The sequence below is a fragment of the Polypterus senegalus genome, chromosome 3 (assembly GCF_016835505.1).
Source record: "Polypterus senegalus isolate Bchr_013 chromosome 3, ASM1683550v1, whole genome shotgun sequence".
In the NCBI taxonomy this organism is placed as follows: Eukaryota; Metazoa; Chordata; class Cladistia; order Polypteriformes; family Polypteridae; genus Polypterus; species Polypterus senegalus.
Genome location: NC_053156.1, coordinates 211,852,797 through 211,867,029, shown reverse-complemented (window position 1 = coordinate 211,867,029; position 14,233 = coordinate 211,852,797). Strand labels below are relative to the sequence as shown.

The following is a 14,233-nucleotide window of genomic DNA, read 5'->3' as shown; positions in this document are numbered from 1 at the left end:
AAGTACAAAACAAGGAGTTTTGACGAACTGCAGCAGTTTGAAGAAAGATTCCAGTTGACAAGCAGAAAAATGACTTTCATTATTAATATTAAAATATATGAAACTTTCATTATAGTAAAATAAACTATAATTAAAAAACAATACCATATCATTATTCTATATATGTGATTTATTATAAATTTATGTTCTCCAAAATTAAAAATGATGGTCAATCAAGACTGGTGTTAGGTAAATATTTCTCTTAGCTTGTTGATTCTCTGAAGACAGCTTTCACCTATTTAATGTTTTGTAATCCTCGCATAAACTGCTATGGTTTAGTTTCCGTCTTCAGTGCCTGTTTTGTGGATGGCTGATCGATCAGACCTGTTTTCTGACTTAAATCACTGACATCTTTCTGACTAATAAGAGAACACATTTACTGAAAAGTGTTGACTGCTTCAGTGGTTTTGCTGTAGCCTGCCTAGAGCCTGTGGCCAAGAATTGTCGAATGTGTAATATGTACTGGTCAGTGTATTCTTTCCCATGAGAGCTATCTGTCTCTGGCTTGACATCTGTGTTTGCTGGTCATTGGTATTTAATCTTTCTTCACTTTTGTCTACTTCAGTTGGACTTTTATCTTCAAAAGGTAAGTTTTTAAATGGCAGCAGTGCAGAACCTTTTTCATCATTACCAGTGGCAATGAGTTTATCTCAACCTGCCTTCTCAGACAGATCTCTTGCTATTTTGAAAAGTACAATCCCTCAGAATCGTGACAGCTGGCTTTTTCCCTAATTGAAAGTTTTTCATTATTCTCTTCATCAGTTTAGTAAATGTCTAACATCTCAGCTGGCCATTTCTGCAGAAAGTCTCAGCCTTCAGGTTTACTAATGTGAAACACTACCATACAAAACAAAATGGAGATTATCCAGTTGCTTAATGCATACTACACTTCTATTCATGTACAGTTTAAGGCAACTCGTCCTTCCATTCATTTTTCTTCTCCTCTTGCAGAATCTGCACCATCTGATGGAGGTTTCTGATTCACCCTTTCCACTGGATTGCCTTGCGGCTGGTAAGGAGTTGTCCACCAGTGAGCAATTCCCAATAGTTGTTATAGGATTTGAATACGCTGTTCTCAAATTGACCTTCTTGGTCATGGTAAAACATTGCAGAATAACCTTCATTACTAAGCAATGAATAAAAGTTTTGGAATTTAATTTCTAGCAGTGTCTTCCTGCTGGTTTATTGTTTTACCAGGCACCTTTGTGCAAAGAATATAAACTGATCAACTAGGAAAAGGGTGTGCATTATTTACACTTTTTTTTTATTGATCTAAGCAGTCCACAAAGACTAGTTTGAACTGCTCTCAGATGGAAATTATACATATTAGTCCTCTCAACATGATGTGGGGATCATTCTTGCCTCGCTTTCATAACAGTCTTTAACTGTCCGTTCGACAAAATCCTTGATTGAAGTATCTTCATCTTCTGCTGAGCTGCTATATTCGGGCATAATCAAAGACACATCATCCTCACCCTGGATTGATGGTTAAGGCCAGCCACCCACAGAGTGTCACTGCCTTCCACCATCGTTTGTCAAAACTACAAACCCAACTTCAGTGATACTGCTTTTGTATTTTCAGACTGTTTTGGTATTTTCACACATCTGTTCTTAAGCATTAAGAAAAATTTTGACAGTGCATCAGTGTTTTTGTTCAACTACATAGCAACTCTATGTCAAAAAAGTAATCTTTCCACATACTGGTATACTAGGCTGTACTGTACTAATGTACTTACAGTGGTGTGAAAAACTATTTGCCCCCTTCCTGATTTCTTATTCTTTTGCATGTTTGTCACACAAAATGTTTCTGATCATCAAACACATTTAACCATTAGTCAAATATAACACAAGTAAACACAAAATGCAGTTTTTAAATGATGGTTTTATTATTTAGGAGAAAAAATCCAAACCTACATGGCCCTGTGTAAAAAGTAATTGCCCCTTGTTAAAAATCACCTAACTGTGGTGTATCACACCTGAGTTCAATTTCCGTAGCCACCCCCAGGCCTGATTACTGCCACACCTGTTTCAATCAAGAAATCACTTAAATAGGAGCTGCCTGACACAGAGAAGTAGACCAAAAGCACCTCAAAAGCTAGACATCATGCCAAGATCCAAAGAAATTCAGGAACAAATGAGAACTGAAGTAATTGAGATCTATCAGTCTGGTAAAGGTTATAAAGCCATTTCTAAAGCTTTGGGACTCCAGCGAACCACAGTGAGAGCCATTATCCACAAATGGCAAAAACATGGAACAGTGGTGAACCTTCCCAGGAGTGGCCGGCCGACCAAATTAACCCCAAGAGTGCAGAGACGACTCGTCCGAGAGGTCACAAAAGACCCCAGGACAACGTCTAAAGAACTGCAGGCCTCACTTGCCTCAATTAAGGTCATTGTTCACGACTCCACCATAAGAAAGAGACTGGGCAAAACGGCCTGCATGGCAGATTTCCAAGATGCAAACCACTGTTAAGCAAAAAGAACATTAGGGCTCATCTCAATTTTGCTAAGAAACATCTCAATGATTGCCAAGATTTTTGGGAAAATACCTTGTGGACTGATGAGACAAAAGTTGAACTTTTTAGAAGGCAAATGTCCCGTTACATCTGGCGTAAAAGGAACACAGCATTTCAGAAAAGAACATCATACCAACAGTAAAATATGGTGGTGGTAGTGTGATGGTCTGGGGTTGTTTTGCTGCTTCAAGACCTGGAAGGCTTGCCGTGATAGATGGAACCATGAATTCTACTGTCTACCAAAAAATCCTGAAGGAGAATGTCCGGCCATCTGTTCGTCAACTCAAGCTAAAGCGATCTTGGGTGCTGCAACAGGACAATGATCTAAAACACACCAGCAAATCCACCTCTGAATGGCTGAAGAAAAACAAAATGAAGACTTTGGAGTGACCTAGTCAAAGTCCTGACCTGAATCCAATTGAGATGCTATGGCATGACCTTAAAAAGGTGGTTCATGCTAGAAAACCCTCAAATAAAGCTGAATTACAACAATTCTGCAAAGATGAGTGGGCCAAAATTCCTCCAGAGCGCTGTAAAAGACTCATTGCAAGTTATCGCAAACGCTTGATTGCAGTTATTGCTGCTAAGGGTGGCCCAACCAGTTATTAGGTTCAGGGGGCAATTACTTTTTCACACAGGGCCATGTAGGTTTGGATTTTTTTTTTCTCCCTAAATAATAAAACCATCATTTAAAACTGCATTTTGTGTTTACTTGTGTTATATTTGACTAATGGTTAAATGTGTTTGATGATCAGAAACATTTTGTGTGACAAACATGCAAAAGAATAAGAAATCAGGAAGGGGGCAAATAGTTTTTCACACCACTGTATGTAGGTCAGTCAATTAATGTGTATGTCATCTGTGAATATAGATTTGTTGGGGACTGCATATCTGAGTGTGAAAATTTAAAATTTATGTCTAGAACTGACACTGGAGTTTTTATTTACTGTTACTCAATGTCATGCATTTTGAAGCTCCCACATCTTTATCTATAATATGAATGCAGGACAAAAATTAAACTCGTGTGGGTGCATTAGTCATCATATTCAGTGAAAGACAAACCTTTAGTGCTCTGCAACCCACGTTATGGGTTTTCCAGACTAAAGCTGTCTGTTTTTCTTGCTTTTTATCTTGTTCTGAACCATTCTTGTTTTGTGAGAGTTTGTAGGACTTCAATTCTTTTCACTGGCCTTTTAAAAAGCTCAAACAAAGGTTATGCAGTGGAAGACTTAGATGGATGATTTATAATAGCTGCATATTTGAAGAAGCCTTTAGATCACTCCACATTTGTAAAGATTCTTCTTCTTCAATGCCATTAATCTTCTGAATCAATCAAAATTCTGTTTCAGACATTTGCAAGCCTGTTTTATATTTTCATTTTCAAAGCTTGCACTGCTTTGGAAGATATGCAATCTTATTTTCACATCTGGTAAAACACTTGTCTCAAATGGCTAATATGTTTGTTAAATAACTTTTACAACTAAACAAAATCGCCTAGAGACAACATTCAACTTTGGTTTCCTCCATGCTCTTGTCATACACCCTTGAAATGAAACTGGTGCTTTTAGAAATCTAGATAAGATACTTAGTAATTCAGAGGGAGCTTATATCTAAAACGTGTGAATTTTTCACTCACAAAATTTTGATGGTAGGTTGTTCTTTGCTTCGGAAAAGAAAACCATAGGACATACGACTTGTCATTTCCTGATTATGCTCATAAAGCATTGTGAGGTCAACTGTGGAATGTCATTCGTTTCTGGCAATATACTCATTGTGTTTCTCATTGTCTTCGTCATTGCCGGTATTATCAGAAATGCAGTGTTTGAATGTGGATGTCTCTGGACAATCAAACAGTTCAAGAATGGCTAATACCATCTAATAAAAGATAGATATCACATTTTATGAAATTGTAAATATGAACTTATGAAGGTCTGTGTTTTGTTCCAATAGAAATGTCTATGGGCAATCAACCAATTCAAGGATGCCTAATACTATATAATAATCTAATAATAGATAAAATTGTAAATATAAATTTATGAAGGCCTCTGTTGTCATCGTCATAATGGTTAGAAACAGTTCTAGTCCAATAATTTTTTTTTTCGTGGTTGGCTCAAATGCCATAATGCTTCCCTTTGGTTCCAAGGCTAAATCTGCTAAAGCTGTGGTGAGAACTGATTCTTTTCCTTCCGTCATAAGTAATGTTATATTTAACAGTGACTACTTTGATCATTCTACGTGACATGGATATCTGTGCTTTTTTTTTAATATATTTTAGCTTCCCAGGGTGTAGCCTGGAATTAATTTCAGTTAAGGATGAAAATATATATGAATTATAATTTTGTCTACAGTTAATCTTTTGGAACTGCCATGAAAAATGTTTTCTGAGGTTAGGTTCCTCCCATAAAGCACTTTGAGCTACATTTTTTTGTATGAAAATGTGCTATATAAATAAATGTTGTTGTTGTTGTTGTTACTGGCATTTTACCAACTGAAAAATACATATTTCAGGGATACCCACATTTATCTGCTTTATTTATCCATGGCAACATGAGCTAAAAATTCCTAACCCCAACATTACTTCAACACACATGGGGCAAGTAACATAAAAAAAATTACATGGAGTATTTCTAGATGTCCCATCAGTTTTCACAGAGTGGCAGTGCCTGGGTATGTGAAATCCATCAAAAAGCACATTGATTGTTAAGGTTTGTGCAATGGATAGAAAAGTTTTAAACAAAAATAAATGGCCAGGAGAAGAAAAATAAATAAAACAGATATGCAGAATTGTGATTAGTAAACAGGTGAGACTCAGAATTCCAGAATTCCTAATAAACCTATTGTCAAAATGAAAAGGCTAACCAAAAATGGATCATAGTAAATACTGCAAAATGTTCTTAACTAACTTGTTTTGAATTACCCCTTACTACCTTAGAAGAGAAAATTTCTTTATGTGGTTTTAGATGAGTGAAAACTTTGACAAAACTCTTTACGTCGACAGCCACCTTTTATAGTGCTATATGGATAACATCAAACTGTACCTTTGAGGATCGTTTGCCATCACAAAAACCAGAGCTCAAAATTCCAATGCAATAATTTAAATTTAACCTCAAGAAAAACAAAAACAGCACATGCCCATACTGAGAAAATTATTCCTTGCAGTGAAGAATAGCTAATGGCTTAAAAACACAACATTAATCAAAAAAGCCTGGAGTCAGGATCTAAATGTTCCAGGTGCTTTTAATTCTGGTGTAGCCTGGAGGAGTTGTTTACAGCATTATGATGAAAATGAAAGGCACACAATCAAGGTTAAGTTGTGTTTCTGTGCACTTAGCTGCCTTAAGCAGTTATTCTTTATTCTTTAAATTTTATTGATTTTATTTTAATCATTCCATACAAATAGATAAATTTTTACAAAAATTAGGATTGAAAACAAATTTATTATACAGGCATTCAAGACCCATGAGAAAGTAGTAAGTCTTAGTATGTCTAGCACCAAAGCAAAATTAATCAGTTCACACAAGTACTTAAAGTATATACTATATTTTTGAGATTATATATATATATATATATATATATATATATATATATATATATATATATGTTGCTTGGTCCATACAATGTCCTCCTAGTCACACATGTGTAACAATATATATTTGTCATACATATATATGGTATATTATTTGTATGTACGTGTGCTTTCACTTTCTTCAGGTGGTTTAGCTGCAAAGAAAATAGACTGTTATAAACAGAAAGATGCGGGAGTGTATTTATACGGATGGCTTATAGGTTTTTGGAAAAGGCAAATCGTAAAGGTAAACGTAACTGCAATACAAGTAAATTACCGCCACAACTAACACAGATGTGGATCGGGAAAATGATGTTGGCTTATGTTATGTTGATTTTTCTTTTTAACTAATGTTTTTGTAAATCAGCTTACAGTTGCTTATTTCTATATTAGTGTGATGAAAGACAGGAACCAACCAACTCTAGTCAGGCTGACAGTCCATCACAGGCACATCCACTTACATTTTCACTAATTTATATAGGTCAATTTTATCTTACTACACATCTTTGTGATCTGCTACATCTGTGGCAGAGTGACGGGCACTAAGCAAACTCCTGTCAATCATGAAGAATCCACTGCATCCCCTGAACAGTGTCATCTCCAGGCAGTGGAGTAGCTTCAGTGACAGACTTTTGTTACTGTCTTGCTCCACTGACAGACTGAGGAGATCATTCCTCCCCTACACTATGCGACTCATCAATTCCACCGGGGGGGGGGGGTAAACGCTAACATTACTCAAAGTTATTGTCTGCTTTTACATGCATTTTTATTACTCTTTAATTTATTATTGTTTTTTGTATAAGTATACTGCTGCTGGATTATCTATCACCATCATCATCATTAATCATTAATCATTATCATCATTAATCATCATTACAGTAGTAAGCCTCCCTATGGCCACTTCATGCAGAGTGTAGCCAGGATGAGATCTGTGCCCGTATTTTTCAAGCATCTTAGAACGAATCCTGCCACTAAAATTTATGACCAGGATAAGAATGTGTGCTACCCCAGAGCAGGACATAAGTACCAATTATGAATTGCTACTAAATCCTACACCTACTCCAAGCCAGGAGTAGGATTTCACAGCATCCCACTTGGCACTTGTGATGATGGCATTTTGTAGTTTCCATGGAAATCATCATGATGCTTTGTAGTTTTCAGATATTAATGCTAATGGTTTACTGCAGAGATGATAAAATTAGAGAGAGAGATAGAGAGTGTTGGGAGCATGTGCTGATACAGCGCATTGCCACACCCACTACATGACAAACCACCAATAATAACAATAATAATAATCATCATCATCAAAGGGACATGATTGTTTTAACATAAAAGGTATATGCGACTAGTTGAACCAGGCTACTTTGCGAAAAATATCAAGAATTCATAACGAGCGCCGAGTTGAAAAGGCTGAAACACACACACCAAACAAGAATTAATCCAGACAACACGCATGCTTATTTAATAATAAATGATTCACAGCCTGTTCACAGACGTACTTCCCAGAACAGTCACCTTTCTGCTATTGCACCTTGAGAAATACCTCGTAAAATAACAGTTACTGAAACTAGCCATGGCTATTCTAAAGTTACATTCACTTTTTCAGTGTTCTGATCATCTTATAGAGTCTCATGATGCGTCTTAACTCTGCAATCCTCCTGTCACATTCTGCCGAGGTTGTATTTATCCAATGGCCTGGGAGTCTCTGCTTGCTTTCTTAAACCTTCCCAGGCTTGTAAAGTGTAACGTGAATATTCCTGGAATGCACAACTCAACATACTTGTGTGACATTTTGCTGTTAATCACTCTTTCTTCCCCACCTATCTTTTGGGTGCAATGCTGGCTATTATAGTACAGTTTGCATCCATGGCCACCTGTTTGTTGATATTGTGATATCACTTGCGATTCACGCTGATCCACACTTGGGGCAATGTTCCTTATGTGTACATTATCAGTCACACCAACAACTGCAGGAAAACAAGCGATTTGCATGAATGCAGCTTGCTTTAACATTATTTAACGTAGAGTGATGGGGAAATGTAAAAATCCATCTGTTAACTCTGGCATTGTATGGAAATTTGGTGCAATATTTAAGAAATGGTTGGTGGTGACATACCCAAATCATAGGTATTGAATAGCTGCATTTGTTCCATGGGCAAAAAATGTAATGTTACCAACACTTTCGTTTCAGCTGTCAGCACATGGCTTCTTCAAGCAGATGGAACATTTGTTACTAATATTATTCAATCTCTCTATATCTTTTTACAAGTCCATTATGGTCCAGTGTTTCCAAAACATTACGCCTTTTCTAGAATGTGTGTACCAATCTCTGACTGAACACCATCTTCTGGCAGTTTCTAGCAAGTTAGGACAGCTCACAAGGTCTCCTAAGTCATGGTATTTTGGTTTTCATAAGCAAATACTGTACAACCAACATGTGAATTTTGTGTTTTTTTCATGGATGTTTTAATAATGCTGAAGCCCATATTAAACATTTTTTCTCTACCACCTCTACAAACAACACAAGGAAACAGATAAAATATGATCATATTGTATTGAGTAGTCATTTAAATCATTTGTTTCACAACCAAATATTTTAAGGTTTGGAGCAGGCAAAAATGTTTCCTAGATTGCTACAGTGGCAGTACATTTTCCTTTTTGAACTGTGTTCTTCATTTGAAAGAAATGGTTTGAACTATATTTCTTTTATTCAAAGGTTCAATGATTCCTAGCTTGAAATAAAAAAAAAATATTATAAATGTTAATTTTATTTCTTTGAGAAATTCGTAAAGATATTTCTTGTCTTCACACGTTTTTATCTATTTATTTATTCTTTACTTAAAAGTCAGCTAACATTGAGGAGTAATTAAAAGGTAGACAATGACAAAAAAAAAAATAAGAGAGTTAAAAACTGAAGGATCTTAGTCTTCTTTATTTCATTGAGTAATTTGTTAAATACCAATTTTTGGAATGGTATAATGAAAGCCTGGTCAAATTGATCTCTATTAGCAGGAAAAAATAATAATAATAATTAATTACATTTATATAGCACTTTTCTAGCTACTTAAAAGCACTTTACTCAGAGAGAAGTGAACCACTTCAACCACCATCAATGTGTAGCACTTATCTGGATGATATGACAGCAGACATTATTGTGCAAGTACACTCACCATTAATCAGCTATTAGGTGGTGAAAGGGTAAGAGAGATAGCCAATCAGAGATAAGGGATGACTAGGAGACCAGAATGGACAAGGCCATGATGGACAATTTAGTCAAGACATCAGGATAAACTCTGCTCTTTTCAAAAGCTGATCAGGGATCTTTAATGACCACATAGAATCAGCACTTCAGTTTTACATCTCATCTAAAGGATAGTGCCATATTTATAGCACAGCATCCAAGTCACTGCACTGAGGCATTGGGATCCCCACATACATCATAAGTCACACATAAGTGCCCCCTGCTGGCCTCACCTACAGCTATTCCAGCAGCAACGCAAGCTTTTTTCCTAAATGGTCTCTCATTCAAGTACTGGTTGGGCCTGAAGATGCTTAGTTTCAGGTGGATCACCTTTTCAGAAGTGCAAGTGGTATGGCTGCTGACTGTTAACTAAGAAAATGACTGGGGCAAAAATCCTGACGCCATCTCTAAATACCAGAACCGTTTTTCACTACTCTGATTTAAATTAAAAACCAATTAGAAATAAAAAGTTTTAAAGGCCTACTGAAATGACATGCACATTGATAAGTCAGAATTTTTATACCTTTATCTCATCAGAAACATCTTTCATTTTGTGATTTGAAACAAGGATATCCAATTTATCTAGACTGTCATCGGAAGCCTGACATCTGTCATTTGGTCTTGTGAGTAATTTCTTAAGTCAAGTGCAAGGACCACCATTTGCCTCTCTTTAAATGAAAATATAGCACTAAAATAGGGCATCATTTACAATTTCTGACATTTACTATCATATTGTGAAAACAAGGTCAACACAGTAAATACAGTACATCTCCTAAATGTATGTTTTATGTGCAACTAAGTTCATTTTTTTCAGTAAATATTATGTGATCATATTGTTTACATGCTTACAGCTATGAAGTCCATAAAAGCCATAGTTTAATATGCATTACAATTCTAATAATTATAGCATAAGGCATTATAGTGGCACAGTGTTAGCAGAGTGCTAAATTTCGATGCCGGGTTCACTACATCCTAAAGGTATGCAAGTCTGGCTGAATGCTGATACTAAGTTGTCCGTTCAGAGTGAATATTGCTGTGCATATGAGTGTGCAACCCAAAACTTATTCTTACCATGAATCCTGTACTGCTGCAGAGTCTCAGGTCTGGTCCCAGTCTGTGTGGAATTTGCACATTTTGGATATGTGTGTGTGCAGCAATAGACTGGTGTTCCACTCCTCTCTGTCCATTGTAATAAAGGGTTTTGGAAAAATGCATGCGAACGTACAAATATTGCATATATTATGGTTTTATAGAATTCAGTATGCAAGGCTCAAAAGAAAAGAAATTCTCTGTTTAAACTGCTTTTTGAGTCTTCACACAGTGAAAATCATTCTATTTTCCTTTTCCTCAACAGTATGCCATCTGGTTGGTGCTGTGGGTTGCATGGAATGTGTTTGTTATCTGCTTCTACCTGAAGGTTGGAGACATCTCAAAGGTAATTTGCCACCAATTGTTTTCGAGGTTATAAAGATCTGTTCTCATTATATGCAAAGAAATATAAATTTTGTTTTCCTGCCTATGTACAAATGGGACTATACATTTTTGGTTCACAATAGAAAAAGACAGCAGTGCTGAAAATAGTTCAGATATATACAGTTTGTGTTGGTAAAGTGATAGATGGATGAAAGCGTGATTTGCTGTCTTCAAAACCACTGGCTTGTCTGTAACAAGAAGCCCAATTATTTTTTTTTTACTGTACTAAGTTAAGGAGCATCTGCTGATATAGAATTTGAGATAAATGTCTTTCATATCATCATATTATATTCTATGTATTTTGTCTTCCTTAGTATCCTAGTTGTAAAAATAATAAGCACCAATTTTTTTTTGTTTTTTGAAAAGAGTTTTATAGAATAATGAGAGATGGGGTAGTTAGAATGTGTATATATTGTAGGCATAGAAACAAGTTTCATTGTGGTTTTTGTTTAATCTAGTTTACCCGGCTGACATTTCTTGTTATCGATTTCCTTTATGATTTTCTTTAAACTGTTTTTTTTTTAATTTGATGTTGCATATATGAAAGTACATTTTTAAATTTGATTATGAGGAAAATCAGTTTTTGTGCACAAGTCAGTCTTTAACAAAAGAAATGTTTTATTGTAACCTTTCATTAGTTTGCCAATTGTGGGGAGGTCATACACTATGAATTACTTTAATACTAAGCATTGTATAGAAGCTTCCAGTAAGGGCTAATTCCTACAGAAAATTCCACAAGATACTAGATGCCTGGAGGAAGCTTATTTCTTATTGACGCTGCAGAGAAGAAGTAATGCAAAATTTCTCATTAATATATTTCAACCTTTTTTTAAAGACATTTTATTCAAACAGGATCTAAAAAGCACTTTGCTTTGTGTGATTTATTCAAGATCTTAGATAAATATATCTAAGTCTATATGACTCTTAAATAACTTTGCACATACCACAAGGGCACATGAATGGCTAATTTTTACAGTCAAGTACACTATCAGAAGGACACAGATAATGTAAATTTTTTTATTTTGATTAGAGGGCATGATGCCATCTACTTGATATTTGCATTTTTCAGAAACCTGTTCTTTGAGTGCATCTTTGGTTGCCATGTCTTTATTATACTTCCTTTTCTTTTTATTTTACATTTATCAGTTCTGTGGTGCTTAGTTTGCTCTATAGGAGCTAAATTACCACAGGAAGCGGGACACATCTATCTAAATAGAAAGAGTTGGACAAAGCAAGCTCAAAAACAAAACAAAGTGCTGTTTCTGTTTCTTATTTTGCTGTCACTGCATAAAATCATGATGAATCAACACTACAACTTATGTATGTCTTAAATATGTGATTTGGTGTTCGTGGGTGCCATTTGTTTAATTTATAAAATATTTACATCAGTATTAATGGCTGTATTCTGTAAAATCTTTTTTTTTTTGGTCACTGCCATTTTGTGAAAATGTTCGCATGGCCAGTCATATTGTTTATGGTCTCTATGTTTGTTGCCAGTCACGTGATAAATGTTGTCATTGTTCCCCTCCAGCAATGCTATAAATAAATATACAGTAATACATATATTTTTAGCTACTGGTCTTAAGTTAAATGACCACTGCCTTCATTTTGATATATTTATTTCACAATTAATTGAAAATTGACACTATTATATTAAAGAACTGTAAATGATGTGAAAGTTATGTTACAGGTTTTTAAAGAAACACAGCATTACTTGAATGCTATTAGGATTGAATGAAAAATAAAATCAGAAAGCCATGATCAAGATATAACTGAGAAAACAAAAGCTTGAAAGTTTTTTTCATAATATTAGCTATAGACCATAATCTCTTATAAGACACACTATACTTCTTTTTCATTAAAAATGTTTACAACCATTACCCAAATGAAATAAAAGTTAATGTTGCAAATACTGCAGTTAACACCATGTGTTTGTTGTGATTCTGTTTTGTTTTTAATTTTTCTTATCCTAAGTTTAGAGCTGATTTTAATATGTTTATTAGTCTTTCTGAATATGAAGATTCCAAATAACTAGTTCATTCTTGTAAAAAAAAAGGTTATTTCGCTTTGTTTATCAAGTGATTTTGGTTTTGTTATGGGTGCCACCATTTTGCAAATCCCATTGACAAGTTGAAGCTCCTGGTTTGCAGAGGAGATCACAACATCTGACATTGTTATTGCAACATATTTGAAGGTTGGCATTAGTGGCCATGCTGTCATCTGATTTTGTGGATATTTTGATAGAAGACTTATTGCTATTTTTTTGTATTTATACTCTCAGGTTTATGAATTTTTGGCAATATTTTTGACTCCAAATTCCAGTTTTTTTTCTATTGTAGGCTTGCCAAATATTTGGTTTGATTTCTGGCTTTCATCGCTGTATTTTAAATCTCTCATTTTCTGGTTCATCTCTTTCAAATTACCATCTCTCCATTTGAAGTAGTATAGAGTTAAACAAACATTATTAAAACAGTTTTCAGTGAAGACCTTTATATGAAAGACTTCTAGTCAGCTTTTGTTATTTTAATTAGGATCACAACAGAAAAATAATGACTGTTTTCATGATGATGATAATAAAGGAAAAAAATCATGTGTCTATACATTTAGTACTATATACACACTTCAAAAATGACTTTTCATAGAATTAATTTTAATAATACTCAGCATATCTGAATTTTATTTACCTGTACATGAACGGAATTTAAAAAATAATTAACTTCACTAACTGAAAATGATAATATATCTTTTGATGGTGTTATCAAATTCTACGTAAATTCACTAAGCCTTTATACAAATTTTGTTTTCACTTTTTACCTATTATTTTTGTGAAAAATGGTCATGTACTGCACACTTGGCCTCTTTGATTGCTAGCATTTTTATTACACAAGATTACAAATGCTTAAGTGATTTGGCCTTGTAAAAACATTTACTTTATGGCTGTTAAACTTTTGTGTTTTATATATATGTATAATAGAGAAGCAGTCCTCCGCTTCAGCATGCCATCCCATTGGGGGAAGTGGGTCCTAAAAAAGTTTAGAAACTTATAATAAACTTATATATATATATATATATATATATATATATATATATATATATATATATATATACTGTATATCTTTAAGAGTTTTGGCAGGTTAAGCAATTAGTTCAAATTGTTTAATTTTTACCTTTGTCTGATTTTAAGACTTATTTTTTTGAATTTTGTCCACTTCTATATTTGTGACTTGCCTCTTGGATTATGCACATAAATAAAATATATTTAATTTTTAGCTTTTTACCTTGGCTTCTGTCCTTCCTGTTCATCCTGGCCTACACTGCAACCTTGGTTTGCACTTGTCTGTCATGCATTACATCTTGGCTTTTCCAGCAAGACTGCACTGTATGTGCTTCCCATGTTTC

General features: G+C 34.7%; 1 protein-coding gene across 4 annotated transcripts in view; it reads left to right on the top strand.

Moving 5' to 3' along the window:
- Positions 1–14,233, top strand: part of nkain2 (sodium/potassium transporting ATPase interacting 2) — a 1,134,729-nt gene that overhangs the window by 551,058 nt on the left and 569,438 nt on the right. For all 4 annotated transcript variants that reach the window (XM_039748406.1, XM_039748405.1, XM_039748404.1 and 1 more), the window contains one exon: positions 10,716–10,796. In XM_039748406.1, the coding sequence (XP_039604340.1) occupies positions 10,716–10,796 (81 nt within the window). The remainder of the gene's footprint in view (positions 1–10,715; positions 10,797–14,233) is intronic.